The 19,349-nt window shown below is 33.3% G+C and overlaps 1 protein-coding gene and 1 long non-coding RNA gene across 5 annotated transcripts; one reads left to right on the plus strand and one right to left on the minus strand.

The window, feature by feature from the left end:
- On the plus strand, positions 1 to 4,496 carry LOC144566410 (uncharacterized). 4 transcript variants are annotated; one of them, XR_013515190.1, is made up of 4 exons: positions 1 to 188; positions 619 to 682; positions 1,565 to 2,787; positions 4,118 to 4,496. It is a non-coding gene; the product is annotated as an uncharacterized LOC144566410 (long non-coding RNA). The 4 variants fall into 4 exon arrangements; XR_013515188.1 differs by having other exon boundaries at positions 1,568 to 2,787; XR_013515189.1 differs by having other exon boundaries at positions 1 to 682.
- A 6,586-nt stretch (positions 4,497 to 11,082) lies between these two features.
- On the minus strand, positions 11,083 to 11,884 carry LOC144566429 (17.4 kDa class I heat shock protein-like). The gene is made up of 2 exons (XM_078316443.1): positions 11,568 to 11,884; positions 11,083 to 11,478 (listed from the first exon to the last, which is right to left on the minus strand). The coding sequence occupies exons 1-2, from the start codon at positions 11,776 to 11,778 to the stop codon at positions 11,210 to 11,212; spliced, it is 480 nt and encodes a 159-aa protein (XP_078172569.1). The 5' UTR covers positions 11,779 to 11,884; the 3' UTR covers positions 11,083 to 11,209.
- Between the last annotated feature and the right edge of the window lie 7,465 nt (positions 11,885 to 19,349).

The following is a 19,349-nucleotide window of genomic DNA, read 5'->3' on the forward strand; positions in this document are numbered from 1 at the left end:
CTCGTGGTGATTCATGGAAGGTTACTATCCATTTTCGCTCCCGCTCTTTTGCTATCGAGTTCGTTCCCTCTTCCACTTCCGTTCGCAATACCCTAACCCTAGCCTAAGCTCATCCACCTCTCTCTTGCCTCTTTTCTTCCGCTATCTTTTACATTCCCTTTCGGTCTTTAGTCTATTCGTGAGATGAGGTATATTTCTTCTGTTTTCTCTCAAATTTTGTTTGTTTTTCCTTCTAGCTTCCTGTTTTTATTAGTCGATTATATTATCAGATGGAACGATTTTTTGTTCAATTTTGCACGAAATATTGCTTACAAAAAGGTTCGACAAAATTCCTTGCATATTTATTTTGTTCTCCAAATCTCGCTCTCTTGAAATCTAGTTTGCGTTTTGTCTTTATCTGTATGTACATTTTCTTTCCGGTACATTACGCTCCATTATGTTCTCACTTCTTACGAATTAACTGATTTTTTTTTTTGTCAATTAAATGTTCTTTGCAAATTAGCATGTAGCTGATTTTCAAGTTTGTCAGCGTAGTGCCTTTCTCTATTTTCATATGTTATCAGATCTTCTCATGTGAAAATTAGTTTTCTCGACGTTCAACTTTTTGATTGATTTTAGGAGTGGCGGATTCATCAAAAAATGCTTGGCTAAGTTCAAGGAATCCTCAGTGGGTTATTAGTAGGTATGTATTTAATGTGAATGTTTTATCTATCTTTTATACTTTGAATCATTAGGTACTCATCTGCTTTGACTGACAAATCATAAATATTTTTTTCTATCTTTTATTCTTAAATGAATCTCAGGGAAGCATCTATAACTGGAACTAACATGAACCAAATTTAGGCACCAAAGCGTCTGTACCTGCTATTGTTCTGTTAAGAAAGGACCCTAGTTTTCTGGTTTAGGTAATCCAATTTATAATGTACGACTGATCTATCTGTTGATGTCGTTGATGGCGTGGGGGTTGATGTGAATTTGATTCCATCCAGTTTAGATTGGACAGTCCAAATGATAAAAGGGTCCTGCATTTTCTAGGGAAGACTGACAGAGGAAATGAAGTCCACTCAAAGGGTTTTCATTAGCTAACTTGGACTTCACTGAGACTTAGTTTTACAATTAATTTGTCAGGAGTTAAAATTAAGTTTTTAGGTTGATTTCCACTAGTGTTTATGCACTATGACAGTTAGTGATAAATTTTGTCTGGGATTAAATTTGAAAATTGTAGAAATCACTATCATTTGTCATTTTTCATTCAAAGAAGTCATGTTTGGTTGGATGCCTAAATTTTGGCTTATTGTTTTCCATGTAGATGTTTGAACTTTGAACGATGGGTGTTGTTTGAAATAGCTGTACTTTTTTGCAAAATCAGATCTAACAATAAAATTTTACTTGGTTTTTCTTCAAGTGAAGGGCTGCATCTGATTATATATGTTTGTGGCCTACGACTCTTAATCCTTGGAAGGAAAAATAAATTGCCATTTTTTCCACTTCAGCTAGACATGTGAAATGCTGACTAATATATATATTTTTTCTCTCTCTAATGAATAATATATCTATTTCAAAGCAGGTACAGGGATGGAAAGCAGATTACTCTCTCTTTCATCTTCTAGGTCCAGGTGCCATTCCAAGCAGTTACTATTGAAGGAAGCCAAGAAGATACCTAATTGGGCCAATCTCCCAGGTGATTTGCTACTGATCATCGCAGCACCACCATACAATACATTCATCTCAGAGCAGTTTGTAGGGCGTGGCGAAGAGCCTTGATCCCCCATCCGCACCATCTCCCTCCCAACTCCCATGGCTCATGCTCCCTCCTCAGCTCCGTACCCGCCGGAGATCTGATCCTTGTGTAATCTTCTATGACATTGCTCAGTCAAAAACATATCGGCTTTGGTTGCCATACATGAGGGGCAAGTACTGCTGTGGCTCCTCCCATGGCTGGTTTGTTCTGGACTGTCTACCCAGAGTATCGTTGCTCAACCCAATTACCAAGAGATGGATCGACCTTCCTTCCCTGGATACCCCTCCAACCCTTTTGAGGGCTGCAACATCTAAGAGGATGAGGTCTGTTCCTTCCAACCAGCATAAAGAATTCTGCACAAAGAAGGCGAGTCTGTCTTGCACTCCTTGCAAGCCTGGTTGCGTTGTTGTGGCTTTGTTTTGTCAACTTTCATCAAATTGGCAGTTGGGCTTCTGCCGCATTGGGGATTCTCAATGGATTAAACTGAAGCAGGATGCGGGTCTAGTACTGCGGGATTTCGCTTTCTATAATAACTTGGTTTACACGGTAAATACTCAAATGGGAATATCTGTTTATGACCTTCAGTGCTGTCCCTTGTGGACCTTACCTTCCAAAATCAACTTCTACTATAATTATTTTCCTACTGAGATAAAGTTGGTTGAGGGAGATGCAGATTCTAGTGGGTCCCTTATAGTCAGGACTTTTCGAACTTTTCAAAATCCTGGAAAGATTATTTATTTTGCGTTTAAGTGGTGTGATCATCTGCAGATATGGCATCGAGTGAAGTATATTGGAAAGCGGGTGCTTTTTCTCGATGGCCTGCTTTGGTTGGTCTGCATTGGGATGAAAAGAAAGAGAATGAAGTATACTATAACATAAGGCATTCTTTGACCATAGATTCTCTTCGTGTTGGCATAAATCGGGCTAATCTTGAAAGAGGGAAGGTGGTTCCACATAAGCCCTTGTGGGAAGACGTTGTTTCTACAGTATGTGGATTGTCCTTGTGGGTTACACCTAGTCTTATCTAGCTGTCCTGCTTCTAACAGGTACTGATCTTTAACTCCTATTTTTTTCTATAAAAGATAAATATTGTATGTAATGTCATTGGCAACATCCATGTATGTTTTCTAACTGATTTATAATGATCATTAGCAAATTTAAAAGCACATTTTGTTGTTACTGTTATGGTGACAACACGGTAAATATTGTATGTTATGTCATTGGTAGCATTAAATATAAGGACATGTTTTCTAACTGATTTAAAATGGTCATTAGTAGTTACAAAAACATATTTTGTCGTTAGCAGTTACATTCATTGATGTAATCACGCAAAGTTTGTTTGTATCAGTTTGGTTAATCACTGCCATTGTAATATTAGCATGCCCTTAAAAGAAATGGCATGGCAGTCACAAATGCTTTTGGTAGACTGGCACATGGAAATTTTAGTGAACCGAAAAGTAGGCAATATTAGTTATCCAAATTGAAAATTGTCTGAGATGTCCACCAGTTTTAAATTAAGATTAGAGGACAGAAAATTGTCTTCTGCAGAGGAACATTTTTTTGTAAAATTTCAAAAGAAAAGGGACTTCATTGAACCTAAGCAAGTTGTAAATTTTTGTTTTGTAAAGAAAATTTTCTGATTTCTTTGTTTTATAACGCTAGCAAATTCTTTACACCCTGTTTGGATGGAGAGTAGAGGAAGGAATGAGAGGTAAACAATAGGAGGGAATAGAATGGAATAGAAAAGAAGATTAACATATTTAACTTTTTCGTGTTTGGATGATTAATGAGAGAAAATAAATTTAACTTTCCTTTCCGTCTTATTTCTTGTTTGGTTGATTAAAATTTAGGAGGTTAATGAGAAATTCGGTGACTGTTATAGGTTTGAGAAAAAAATCTTGTATGAGAATTATATATGTAAGATATGGAGTTGAGCATTTGTGTCATTTTTTCTAAAAATATTTGTAACAAAATTTCTTTCTATCCGTTACACCTCAATTTGGGAGGGAAACCGATTCTATTAATTATAATGATACAAGGTTAAATCTTTCACCTCCTGTACCCTTCACCTCCGATATAATTTTATCAACCAAACACGATTCAACGGAAATTTTTTGTTCCTTTCCATTCCCTCCCTCCCTCTACTCTCCATCCAAACAAGGTGTTAGTAAAGATGCATATATGCAGCACTGCTGAAATATGAATGTGCTTTAGGGAACTTGGTGAATTACTTGTACTATTGCATGTGCAGTAGTTGCCGTAGAAGGTGTGATAGAGAGATAAATAAAGGTTATAAGGTGTATGAATTACACTTGAAATGCTTAGATTTTCCAATCAGAGTAAGATGTGCTAATTACACTTTTTGTAATATAACAGGAATCAAGAATTCTAATGGTGTCAATGCATATGTGTTTTCATGGTGTATCTAATTCAATAATGATACGGGACTAGGATTAGCAGGTAGCACTACTGAAGTTTTGCTTATGAAGGATTTGAGCATGCAACTAGTTAGATAATTTTTTTTTTTTTTCATATCTTTATTTTCAGACTAGAAAGTATCTTTTAAGTGCTCTGTAGTTTAATCAACTTCATGATTTTTTTTTTTTGAAGGTCGCAAGCCTAGGCTAGATATTATACTCTTTTTAAATTCCTGATGTTTTTTTCATTTCATTATTTTGAACGTTCTGATGTTTTAAACACAACTTCCTGATGTTGTGTTTTGTTTAATATTTTACTCTTTTTAACTGCAGCTAGATATTATGGAGTTGTTATTGTGTTTGAGGATATCTGTGTTTGTTTCTTGAAATATTTATATAATTTTTTGAAATAAATCTGTGTTTGTTTTGAAGAGTTCAAAATGCTAAGTGGTACACGAATGAGGTATGTGGACACCATGCACATTGAACATTGTCTCCAGGATTGCATTAGGTTAGTTCCTCAGGTCTCGTACCAACATCTGACATGCTGGTAAAAGGAAGACCAGATGATCTCTTTCTATAGTTGTGAGGCCATCTGTTAATTATTTCTGTGGTTGCTCTGTAGATGTGATGTTTCTCTCTTTTTTTTTTTTTGATGGTTGACGGCGATTGCGATGTTTCTCTTTTTAAGAACCTCAATTGTGCCTTGCTTAAGCTATTCAATTGTGCTCAGAATTGGTCTTGAAAAATGAAGAACAGGATTGTGGGGAGGACTATGGTAGGGTTTTGGAAGGAATGCTGAGATATGGTTGTAGTAAGGGGTATAAAGTGTTCGGATGATCAATATAAGCAGTTGTAATTTACTTGAGGTTTGACTGGAATTTTGGTTTAATATTTTTGAATGGGAGACCTTGAGTGTTATTTGGGATCTCAAAAATCACAAGCTTTAGCTTAAGCCATTGCAAGAGCAAAAGACTAACAAGAGTTGTGACTTATATCTACTGTGAAAATTTCTTTTTTATTACAGAATTAAATAACATGGTTAGAAAATATCATCCCTAGAGGCCTAGATAGTATGTTTGGTGCGGCATATTTCAGTGCCTGATTATTTACTTATTTTATCATTCCCAATCTTAGGTAGTTACTACTTACTACCCACTTTTGGTGAATTTTGACAAATCTTTTTTCTGCATCTCTACTGCCTTCTTGGCCCCAATCTAACATTTTGTTCAAGTAGACAGATTTAGGTCTGGAATTTTACAATCTGGATTTTTTTTCTCCCTTTGCCGTTTCAGCAAAGCAAAAATTACCAAAAAACAAATAAAAGTTCCATAAAAGCCCAACAAGTGGCCGCAGACGGTAATGTGAGCCCAAATTGACCCAATAATTCCTGGATGAACTATATATTTTTTTTTTCTAATCCTCATTAAAAATTAGCGTGTTGTAAATAACAAAATAATTTTTCCAGACAGATATGATGTCATCAAGCGAAAAATTATTTTAAAGTCGGATAAATGTAATCTTATAAATAATTATGCGTTAATCTTAATATTTATATTATAAATATAAATAACTGGTCGGATAGAGTATATATATTTGTTGGTTATTTTGTTGTATGAACTATGTTTTTCTTTTTAATATAAACGGTGATCCTAGAGGTTACTTTATTTAAAAAAAAATAGTACAAAAAATAGGAACAATACGTATAAATATAGATATTTTAATTTAAAAAAAAAACATTGTGAGTTGTTATATGTGTACACAATCAAGAGTAAAACTAGGGTGTTCTTAAGCTCACCAAGGTGTGCGGTGAGCTTAACTTCAAAATATATTATATCGGTTTCAAATGACAAATCTAAGCTGTTAAAATCCATCCACTTTACAAGTGATAAATTTACATACAAAGATTTTAAGTTTTTGAATTATTTTAGTATAAAGTCAAGCGGTCAAAATTAAAAGATTTATAAATTAATTTTAGTGTATTCATTTTTTTAACATTTTTTGACCATTTGACTTTATACAAAATTAATTCGAAATTCTAAAAACTTTACATGTAAATTCATCACTTGTAAAGTTTTTGAGGAAAAATAAGGGTCTATGCCCATATTTTATTGATAGTTTTTGTTACAAAAGAGTTTGTAACTGTGAAAGTAAAGCAAATGTGCTCAAAACATTTGAGCTGAAATCTAAAGAAATGACCGAAATTGAAATCTACGAAATAAGAAGAAATGAAGAAATGTGAAAAAAGAAAAGAAAGCTTGAAAATAAAATCTAATTTATTGAGATAGTGGTTGTATTTGGCTGCTATTTTTTGACCAAGTATTGCTTCTGTTGTTGTATTTCACCAATTAATTCCTCCATCTCCTTGCAAGTATCTCTGAAAGTCCGAGAGCATCTTTCTCGCCATATAATGAACTGTGCGATTAGAAGTGTCGATCTAATTTCTTGTTTTACCTTTTCTTCTAAGAGCAACTGTAATGAATTTGAATTCTGTACCCTGTACCAATCCGGTACCGCTGCCGAGTATATCGCTAATGTGAAGGGGCAGTGACAGAACATGTGATCCACTGTTTCCATGTTGCTCTTGCACATTATGTAGCGGTTTACCAGTTGCCAACCCCTTCGCGTCAAGTTATCAATAGTCAGTATCCTGTTGTTGCTCATTAGCCAACCAAAAACTCTTATTCTCGGTGGTGCCAATATTTTCCAAATTGCATGTGTTTCTAACATGATTCTTGGTGTATATTTCATTGCCCTGTAAACTGATTTAACTGTGAATTGTCCTGTTTGTGACCATCTCCACCACACCTCATCTTGCTGGTTCGGGACTAGTACCACTTGATTTAACCGGTTTTGCAAAGATGTGAGTTCCTGTGTTACTTCTACCGTGAGTATCGGCTTGAACATGGATGTTAGTGGATCGGATGTGAGCATTTGTTGCACTGTGGCATATCCATTTATTGTGTGTGTATAAGTTTGAAAATTTTTCTTCTAAAAATCCCCATCCCCAATCATGTTTCTAGAAGGCTATGTTATTACCTGCGCCTAATTTGTGCTCTGTTGAGTGGTTGTAGAAGTCCTGTGTGTGTGCCAAGGAATTGGTAAATAGCACTGCCTGTGGTATCAAATTGATGGTTTCCATAATGCCTGAGTTGGTTTCTGTCAATTCCATTGCCATTTCATTAGCAAAGCTGAGTTGAATGTTTTTAAATCTGCATCACTCGTAAAGTAAATTAGTTTTAACAGTTTGGATTTATTGTTTGAAGCTAATCTAATAGATTTTGGATTTAAGCTCACCAAACACCTTGGTGAGCTTAAAAACAATATCCTACTTCTACTCCACAATCAAAATATGTATTGTATAATATAAAGCAAATCATAATTTAGAAAAATATCTGCAAGTAAACATAACTATTACTATATATCATTGTAAATAAAATATATAAAATAATTACTTGGGTTCAACAGATAAGTAAATCTATTCACAATTCCGTTTCGTAATTGAATCCGCATCACCGTAGGTATCTAAGGTGCAAGTGGTAAATCTGAACCGTTCATTTCACTTGGCACATCTCAAAGCAGACCTCCTACAACCTCAACATGCACCGGATTGAGTTTGATATGAATTGATCTGGACCGTCCATTGTTTTTAATTGGACTCTTCGTAATCGAGGAGGCAAGCATGCCTTTCATCTTTTGGTACTCTAGCTGTTACCAAATTTTGTCCATATACATAGTAGCTAGATCAGCGACTGTTCTTTGTTATTGAGTGTTGAAACACTTAACTGTAGTTATGCAATCTATACCACGTACTGACGTGTTTTTGTCAAGGTGCCGAACCTCAATCTAACAGTACTTGTAGCAATCTGTAGCCTATACCAATTGACATGTTGTTATCAAGGTGCCGTACACCAATATAAAATTACTACAATTACAATTAAATGAGAAGAGGAATCTGATATTTTGTAACTTTTAATCAGACATGTTTAAGCAAATATAAAAATGGATATAATTATTATTTCGGAAAAAAAAAGTAGACACATATATAAATTAAAACATATATCTCGAGTTTCTTTTTTAAAATAAAATTATAGTCAAGTTTTTTAATTTTAAATATTCATAAAAGATTTTTCAATTGAATTTCAAACTTGTCACCTTTTATATAAAGAACATCGTCTAAGTTACTAAGTTAAATATATTCGTTTCCTGGTCAAATTTCTAATAGAGTTTGGGCATCATAATTAATTTTTATTTTCTACATTCCGAAGTGCTAATTAAGTATGCTCGGGCTTGTATTTTTTGTTTTTTTTTTCAAAAAAATTTGTGTGCCAATTCCTAAAATGATATTTGATTGTTACGCGTAATATTGAATATATAACAAGTTCATGCAACTTCTATTATAACAAAATCAACAAAGAAAGTAAACTTTATAATGAGTTTAGTACACATTGGGTTAGTCATTACGTTAGTCAAATCGGTAATTGATAATTATTCAATTCTTATTCATTCTCGTGGTATATATATATATAGGCTGTGGCTAAATTGCTGCTGGCAGCAGTTCTGCCCAGGTGCTGCCGGGGCTATTTTTAGCCGTGTGATGTTCAAACAATAAATCCAAACCGTTAGATGTTTAATCTATATTATAATCTACTTGGAGACCAAATTTTACATTTTTTGGAATTTTTTTACTATTTATTAAGCTGGTTTGAAAACCGCTGATTTCAATGCTGCAGAGGTAGGCTAATATACAATCGATTGTTTCTGAGGTCCCGTACAACCAAGTCATATTATGTGAAATTAGTGTTAATTTTTCATATTAATAGATGAGAATAGAGAAAAATAGTAATTTTTCATATTATGTGAAATTAGTGTTAATGTGATATTATTTGGAACAGTAAAAATATTGTTTTAATAGTATATTTGGAATAGTGAATAGCAGTATACGTAGTAAGGCAGCGAAGGACTAAAGAAGAGAAAAGAAAGACAAGTGAAGTCTCAAACGAATCGTCACAACTTGAAGATGATAAAAACAATATCAACTTCGTCAAATAAGAACTGTATTGACACACTAGTGCAAAAAGGGTGGGTAGGCAACCAACAGTGCCAATTTTGTCTTGAACAAGAAATCAGGGATAATTTATTCCTTCAATGTCAGGTAGCTCAACAAGTATGATTCTGGCTTGGTAGAAGTCAACACTACATGCATGCCTGGAGGGATTGGAAAGATATTTTCCAATTCTCATTCACCTTATCCAAATCTGACCAAGCTGGATTTTTTTAGTGTTTAGTGTTGTGTGCTGAATTTTATGGAAACATAGGAATGATTGTTGTTTTAATGGTAGTTCCTGTAAAACTGCTAGATCTCTTATATTACTAATTAAAAATACTGTTTTGTACTGGACAGGGGGAGCTAAAAAGAAGGCTCAGATGGCAGCTGAAGACTGGATGCCTATCATTAAAGATGCTATTTCCTTGGGTGCATTCCCCCTGGAAGGGAGTTAGTGGTGTATCAGGAGCCACCCTGTGTTCCTAACAGTGATATATGAGACCTTATGATTCCTACTTACTTTTTGTTATTAGTAGCAAATCTAGCCCATTGTGTTGGGGCTTAGTTATCTCAAACTTAGACTATTTCTGGTGTTTAGCTAATTCTGTATGCTGGCTTATCTGTTGCCAGCTAGACTGCTCACATTTTTGTTTTTGTTTTTGTTTTTTTTTGGATGTTAGCAACATTCAGGATATAAAACTGATGAACTGAAACAAAACAATGCCTGGCTTGTAATTAACTGTTCCTTTAATGGAATGAGCTTTTTAGCCTCTTTAAAAAAAAAAAAATAAGAACTGTATTGATGGAAATCAAAAAAAGAAATATTGTTTTCTCTCTTTACACACGAAAATAACTGATATTCTAAATTTTACAAGTAACATCGAATGAGTTAGATTAGCAGCTATTCGGAATGGCTTTTTAATATGTTGTACGTTTGAATTGCTTTGGATCGGAAATAAATGCTATTCGGAATAGTAATTTGATTAGTGCACCATTATACATGATTGAAATGCATATTTAATAGTCAAGCTGAATGTACATTTAATAAATAAAATTATGAAATAAAATATAGTAATATTGCCAAAATATTATAATTAAATATTAAAATAGTATTAACAGCAATAAAAAATTTAATCCAAAATAATTATAAATTGAACATGTTCTTATATAGCCATATCAAATGTGACCTTGAAATAATTTTGACTTATTGTAATTTCCTTGAGTATTTGAAATTTATAAACGAAGATAATGATTCAAAGTAGAAATGAATGTACGTACGGTATGCATAATAGATAATGCTATACAGCCTCGATCGCTCAATGTAATATGTAATTTAGTAATACGAACAATAATAATTATAATTACAATTAATTAAAAATGATGAGAACAATTAACATTATATGTTGTTGGAAGTGGGTTTGGCATCTATATATGATAATACTACAGATCCTCTTGGTTGATCCGCCGTTAATAAACACTACTGTCGGCTTCATATATACATTACTTTTTAAATCTTTATTAATTATTTCTTAGCTTGTTTCCAATAGTACTTAATTGGCTCTATACTGCGAACTGTTATATTCATAAATGAATATAATAAATTCGACAGACTTGGAATCAACGGGTCATGTTTCCAATTATGCAGAACTCCCCTGATTATGCTCAAGCAGAAAACAGAAAACAGAGAATTCATATATACACAGCGCACAAATTATTATTGTATTATATGAGTAGATGCAAATATATTTATACAACCACGCCACACATAGATCACCATGCCATACATATCAAGCATCACCATTTAACACATACACAAACCAAACCACAAAAGCATGCGATACACACAAAAGATCAAAGCTGAGCCGAACCAACCAAGCATCACCATTAATTTAACACACACACAAACCAAACCACAAAAGCATGCGATACACACAAAAGATCAAAGCTGAGCCGAACGATACGACGATAACACCCATGTACTGGTATTGTACCAGAGCATTAATTTCAAGATATGTCAATGGATCTGATGTTGCGGGGCTTGTCGGTCTCCTTCTTCGGCACTTGGATAGTGAGCACCCCATTCTCAAGAGAGCACTCGATGTTCTCTAAGTCTGAGCTGTCTGGCAATCGAAACCTCCTCTGGAAGGAGCCCCTGCTCCTCTCGATGCGGTGCCATGTGTCGCCCTTCTGTTCCTCCTCCTTGACCCGCTGCCCGCTTATCCGCAGCACGTTGTTCTCTTCTACCTCCACCTTCACTTCTTCCTTCTTCACACCTGAGCAAACAATATAAATAAAAAATTTAAAGATGCAAATCAAAAGAAATTTAAAAATGAAAAGTGTGTTTCAGTTTCAGTTTCAGAACCGGGTATTTCGGCAGTGATGATGTGTCCTTTATCAGTCTCATGCCAGTCGACATTTGCACGTACAAGTGCGGTCGCATCATCTTCTTCCCCACCTACTCGGCGACCGGTATCCCGTAGCCAGCTTGAGGGACCGCCGCCACCAAAGAAAGGGTCACACACGTCAGTTGAAAATGGATCAAAGATCCCTCGTGTCCAGGGTATCAGCGCCATTGCTTGCTCTCCCTCAATCAAAATTTATTTCTTGTAATAATCTCTCTCAGAGAAGAAACATGGAGGGGTACTTTTAATCCAGGGAGATGGAGAAAAGTGCAGGACACGTGTTGTTGTCTCACGTGCCATATTGAGCGTGAGTCCGACACGTGTCGATGGAGCTGGCCGCATGTATCAATGGATAGACTTGCCGAGTTACCTCTCTGGCAATGGCAGTGGCGGTATTCACCGCAACTTTTGAATTAAAAATTATAAATTCACATCGTCAATTATAATAGAAATTGAGTACTGATTATTTTATTGAATTAATGGCTAATCAAACGCTTCAAACTCATTTGAGTCAAAACATTTGGATGAATTTATATACTAAAAGATTCAAACGTTTCTGTTATTTTAACGAAAATGACAAACTTCATGATGAATTTGAATATTAAAATATTCAATCAAGCTTTTGAAACCGTTTAAAATTAACTCAATTAAACGTTTCACTGTTTTGGGCTGGATAATTCAGTACAAATGTTAGTTTTGAATATTTTCAAAAAATCAGGTTATTTTCTGTAGTTTTGATATTTGTAAGTTTACTTGCTGATATTTTTTCAAGTAAAAATCTTTTAAAGCCACCTTGCTGATTTTTTTTATGCACTGTATTTAATTTTTTCAAAATTGAGTTTGCAATAGTTAATTTTTCTGTCTATATTACATATGATTTCTTCACTTTGTGGTTTCAAACTCATTATCTCTCACATTGAAGCCATGTGTTTTTGCTACTAGACCAAAGACTAGTTCTCCACACTAGTTAATTTATTATATATTAGTAAAGAAAATACTTTCGAAATAGCTTTTCCTAGTTAAAATTATGGGTGGATTTCAATTTGTTATGCATTTGTAAATGGATAAACAGATGGATAAAGAATTATAGATTATATATGAAAAATGCAGCAGAGTATAAGCTGAATTGAGGAACCGAGATATGCAAAATTTAAAATAGTAGTCACAATAAACTAAATCAGAAATTAAGTAGCTTGTTGTAATTAATTTGAGTTGATTTACATAATGGTATTGGTATACAAGATCCATTGGTGAATTGTTTGTAGGCCCAAAATGTAACTCAAGTTAGTGGGCTCAGCTAAAATATCACCCCTTAGAAGAAATATTGGGCCTCCAAGTCCTTCAGAGTATTTAGTGCACCACAAAATTCTCAATTGATCAAATTCATAAGATACATTTGCGCGTGCGCAACAATAATTAATTATTTATCCTCACAAATTGATACATTAAAATATTGAATATTTTTTCTATACATATTACATATATTTTTTATTTTAATAAATAATAAAATAATTTTTTTATAAATTTAAAATGAGTTTTAGGATAAAAGCTATTATATTGAGCTCTAATACGAATACACAGACTGCACGTTTGTGTGTGAGTTTTTTAAATTTTAAAGGGAATTTAATAATTCCAAACAAATTTAAAATATGCATAAAATATTCCGAAGGGTCCCTAATTCAAATCCTTTTCGGGAAGAAGCAAGCTGCATATTTGCTACATGGTATCTGGAATCTGCTTGATTCTTCCAGGAAATGACACGATTGTAATTTGTAAATCTAACCTATACTAAACAAAATCTAACTAGACTTTTTCAGGAAAGAACCAAATGGGGATGATTGTAAGAAAGCTAAGCTTCTTGACTTCTTGTACTACAAAAATGCCATTGGAAATTACCAAGTGAGGCTTTTTCTAGGAAAGAAAAGATTCAAGAAGCCCACAAATTTGACAAGTACGAAACCTTGCCAGCTCAAGGTATTTTATTGGTACCCAAATATTCATAGTTCACACCGAACTAATACACGGATTAGTTAATTAGATCCTTTTTACTCTTGATAAAGGAGACTTGTTCTAGATATATTTCTCATATTCAATTCAAAGGTGCTTTTCTTAGTTTGCTAATTTCTTCTGGGATGGAACCTATCTTGGCAGACAGCTAGTCTACTGCCTACGTCTTGGTACCTGCGTTGAAATATTTTGTCCACCTGTAAGCTTGTATAAAAAAATAGAAAAAGTTTGGCCTCCAGCTCCACCTCTCTCTGTCTCTCAATCTGCCCCAACTAAAAAAACAAAAAAAATACTCCGATCAATCATTTTTCAAACAATATATGTGGTACTTTGCGAATATAAAAGTAATTTTTTTTCTCAATTTTCTCTTTCAAATTATATCCATAATAAAAAACTTATATGAGTTATATTTGTATCGTTATTTTTTTTTTATATATAATGTATAAAAACTTGATATGATAGATCTAAAGAATTCATATGTTAAGTTTAAAGACTTACACATATAGATTAAAGAAACCAATTATGTAATGTCATGTTTGGTTGTGACATGAGTAGAACTAGGGTGTTGTTATGTTCACCAAGTCTTTTGGTGAACTCAAATCTAAAGTCCATCAAATTGAATTCAAATAATGAATTCAAATTGTTAAAACTTGTTTACCTTACGAGTGATGCATTTACATGTGAAAATTTTAAACATTCGAATAAAGCGGTCAAAATTAGAACGTTAATAAATTAATTTTAACACATTCATTTTTTGAACATTTTTTGACCACTTGACTCTATGAAAAATTAATTTCAAAATTAAAATTGTTTACAAGTACACGCATCACTCGTAAAGTAGACGGATTTCAACAGTTCAGATTCCTCATTTAAAGCCGATTCGATGGGTTTTAGACTTGAATTCACCAAGAACCTTAATGAACTTAAGAACACCCTAGTTCTACTCAACATAAGTCATAGAATAAGTATACTATCAAACTTAAATAAAATATGAAGGAATAGCATGAAACAAAAAATCTTTTATGCTGTTATAAGTTAACCCACACTCAGTTACAATTATCCATATCCATATTATTTTATCCGTTTATTTTAGAATGAGTGAGTCTATGGTACCATGCATATCACGGGTTGGTCTGTAATACGGCTCAATATTCGACTTTTCAAAATCCTAACGGTCGATCCGAACAGTTCATCTTATTCTCCATATTAATATGTGTTTGGAGACCAAATTTTACATTTTTTGAAATTTTTTTACTATTTTTTTAGATATTTAAAAAATCACTTGATCTGAAAATTCTGGACCATCCAAAAATAGTGATTTTCAATAAATCTAAAAAAATAGTAAAAAAATTTCAAAAAATGTAAAATTTGGTCTCCAAATACATATTAATATGGAGAACAATATTAACAGTTTGGATCGACCGTTAGGATTTTAAAAAGTCGAATATTGAGCCGTATTACGGGCCAAAACGTAATATGCATAGTACCATAGACTCACTCTTTTAGAATCATATATGTTTATAGAAACATATTTTGATATATTAATTAAAAATATAATTATGTTGATGATTATTTTTTGTTAACAAGATATATATTTTGCAACGACATAACTAATTTAATATGAAAAAAATAGTTTGTTCATCATAATAACTAAATGAGGAAAAGTTTCTTTACCCAAATAATAATATCCGCATTTTATGTTGTTTTTATTTTTCTAATAAACAAATAGTATATTAAATAATATATTAATTTTGTTATAATATTTCAATTAGATATTCAAATTATGTTTGTCTCCTTTTAATTTTCAGTTCATATTTATAAATATTTAATATTTTATTAAATCTGTGTAATATCCAATTCATATTGATAGCCGTAAAATAATAACGAATAAGAATAGGGAAGCGTCTAATTGTCCACAGCCTTTTGTCCACCATTTGTCCACAGCTTTGACTTGCGCGAATACTGTAAAATTACTTCTAAATGTTGTATAATTATACAATATATACCATAAAATATATCAGTTAATCATACAACATCCAGCAACTATTTGAAGTGGTCCCAAGATAGTTAGAAAAAGATTGCAACTTGCACAACATGACAAAATAAATATACTTTCAAACTGTACTGTCGGAAATTACAGTTATAGGAAGTTATTGGCAGTTAGAGTTAGTTATTGGCAGTTAGAGTTAATTATTAGCGTCCGCACTGGGTTGAATCTTGTATACTGTAAAATTGAATCTTATATACTGTAAAATTGAATCTTGTATACTGTAAAATTGAATCTTGTATACTGTAAAATTGAATCTTGTATACAGTACAATTTTCAATTGAATCTTGTATACTGTAAAATTGAATCTTCTACATAGTAAAATTTACAGTTGAATCTTATATACTGTAAAATTGAATCAGCAGAACTATAAAATTGAATCTTGTATACAGTAGAATTTTCAATTGAATATTGTTCGCATGAGTAAGAAGCCTCTCTATCATCTCTTTCTTCCAGATTTTCACAAGATGAATACTGTAAAATTACAAGATGAATACTATAAAATTACAAGATAAATACTGTAAAATTAACAAATCAATAGTCCATATCGCCTTTCTTGTTAGTTTGTAATAATCTCGAAGTCAATAATACGATAAATTATCATAAAGCTTTGTTCATGAATTGAATGTTTATTTATATATCATTTTGTTGCCTTAAGTATTATTGAATTTATGGATCATTTCGAGTTCATGACTGAAATTGTGAAACTCCATAATATAGATGATATATACTCTTAAAAGGTCACTGACCAAGGTAATTAGCAGGAACACTAATTACCGCGATAAGGTTAGTATGTGGATTAAAAGATGGTTAAGTTTTACAAACCACCTGACACAAGATGTCATTTTAATCACATAGATACATGTTCTAGGAACATGGTATTTGACAGACCCCGAATGAAACATTAAATAGAATTGTGTTCGAGTCATTTATGTTTTCATTCAGTGTCACGTTCTACAGTATGAGGTATTTATCGTTCCCACTGAAAAATATGTACGTGTGATTGTTATCCACCACTGTCCGTAAAAAGCAGTCATAACGGTAGCTTTTCCATATGTATAGCTTAGCCGAGGAAGTGATAGTTTACCAAGAATACTATTTGTCCCTCGTATCTCTATACGAGCTATAGCATCACTGGGCCCCTTGGTAGAGTTAGATTATCTGCATGCGGTATAATTACAAGAGTAATTATATTTGATAATCTACTCAAGATCAAGAAAAGATACAGTTAGCAAGGATGACACACATCTACCTTGAAACTGATCTGATAGCTATGAGACAGAAGAACAGACACAAGTAAATTGTTTACTGGATCGTGATATTGTACAGTACAACATCATCTGTGTAATTGGATGGTCATGATGTGTTGCCAGATGCCGCTCATGATTATAGAAGTTAAAACAGTTTTAACTCTATTTACCAACATAACACAGATCCTATTGGGTCACACCATATAGGAGTTAATCAGATAATCTTATTGTGATTGATTATAAATTGGTTATGATCAATAGTAAGATGGTTATAATTAATTATACGTGTTATAATTAAATTATAAATGTTATGTAAAAATAACAAGCAAAAACATTGGTCAATTTATAAACGTGTGTGACACGTTGTATAAAAGTTAACCGGTTAATTTATAAATGTGCAGGACACGTTGTATAAATTACCGAAACAACAACCGCAAGAAAAATATATATAATTGTTCAGAATAATTATACGAATATTATTTGTATTCAGGCCGAGGGCATTCGGGTCTTTTCAGATTCGTCCTTATCCGCATGTCATGTCATCGATCCTATCCAGATGACACGTCATTGATCTTATCCACATGACGTGTCATCCTTATCCATTCAATGGCATATCTTGTAAATAGGCCGAACTTGGAGGGCATTTTGGTCTTTTGGCAACCGACCCTAAACCCTATAAATAGGGGTGGAGGGGTAGAGAGAAAAATCACTAATTCACTCATACCATTTTGTGTCGAAACGAATCGGTATTTTCTCTCTTTCTCGGTTTCTCTCCCAAATAGTGTTTCGGTTGAGAAAAGAAAGTTATACGTAGTTGACGTATAATCTTGCGAGTTGTTGTGAAGTATATTTACGGGATCGATGAATAGTATTTTACCGAATTTCGCGGTATGTCAGTTTTGCATATTGATGAAACTGAGCAACCGAAAATTCGTGTTTACGGGTTTTCGTCTTTTTTCCTGTGAATAGGGTTTTTGCATAATTCCGCAGTTTATGGTATTTCTGGCAGAAGAAATAAACCGCTCTCCGGTTAGTCCTGGTGGATAACCGATAAAGGTATCACACGTGTGATACTCCGAGTCGATTCCTTCCTTGGTGAGGCTCTACTCGCTCGGTCTGCATTCCAACTGTGATTTGGAAACAAGGTATAAATATACTATATTAATCTATTTAATTGGTAAGTAGATTAAAGTTTTAGAAATCAATCATGGAGTAGATCTGTAAAAAAGATTAAATTGGGTTTTGATGCCAAAGGAATACTGAAGGTGGACCGCCTTGGAAAGTTTCCTGACATACCCCGTTTAATCCTGAGCTTAAGTTGGCTGTAGAAATTTTTGTTCTACGGTCATTCCGCAGCTTAAGCCTAAACGGGTTTTGGTTACAGCACCGTAAACCCCAACATTTCTATCATCTCTTTCCTCCAGATTTTCACAAGATGAATACTGTAAAATGACAAAATGAATACTGTAAAATTAACGGGGTAATACTATAAAATTAACAGATCAATACTCCATATCGCCTCTCTATCATCTCTTTCTTTCATATTTTCACAAGATTAATACTGTAAAATGACAAGATGAATACTGTAAAATTAACAAGGCAATACTATAAAATTAACAGATTAATACTCCATATCGTCTCTCTATCATCTATTTCTTCCAGATTTCCACAAGATGAATACTGTAAAATTAACGGGGCAATACAGTAAAATTAACATATCAATACTCCATATCGCCTCTCTATCATCTCTTTCCTCCAGATTTCATTTGAAATGCTAAATCTGTTACTGCATACAACGAAAACAACAAATTCAACAGAAATAATTTACTAGATTTGAATTTTGCCGTGCTCTTCAACAAAAACAACTTCTATTCGATCGCGCTCCACGATTGAAGGTTCCATTGCGATCATGTATAAAAAATCGAAGACGCTGCCGAAAATAAACATATTAAATAAAAAAATAAAAGATTTATTAATACAATAAAATTTGTGTTCCTTACTTTTCTCTAATATAGGTGGCATTGGCGAAATAAATGGCTGATTCAACCTTTAAGATCAGAACTCCTGGCGAAATAAATTGCGATCAGGGAAGGAACGTAGCGAAATCAACTTCTATAAAGTCGTTCACCGATCAGGGAAGGAACGTAGCGATCAGGGAAGGAACAACTTCTATAATCGTCCAGATCCATCTATAAAGTCGTTCACCGATCCATCTATAAAACGTAGCGAAATCAATTTGAATGAACTAGCGAAATTGATTTAAATGAAATCGTGCAGATCAGGGAAGGAAGAAAATCGCCTAAGAAAGGAAATGAATAATCGGGAAGGAAAGATTCAAAAAAGGAAATGAATAATCGGAGAAGGTTTAAAATGAGTCAAGAGACGGTGGATAAGGCTTTGTGAACAAATGGTGGACAAAACTTAGTGGACAAAAACAT

This window comes from Carex rostrata, chromosome 15, assembly GCF_964058835.1.
Source record: "Carex rostrata chromosome 15, lpCarRost1.2, whole genome shotgun sequence".
NCBI classification, from domain to species: domain Eukaryota; kingdom Viridiplantae; phylum Streptophyta; class Magnoliopsida; order Poales; family Cyperaceae; genus Carex; species Carex rostrata.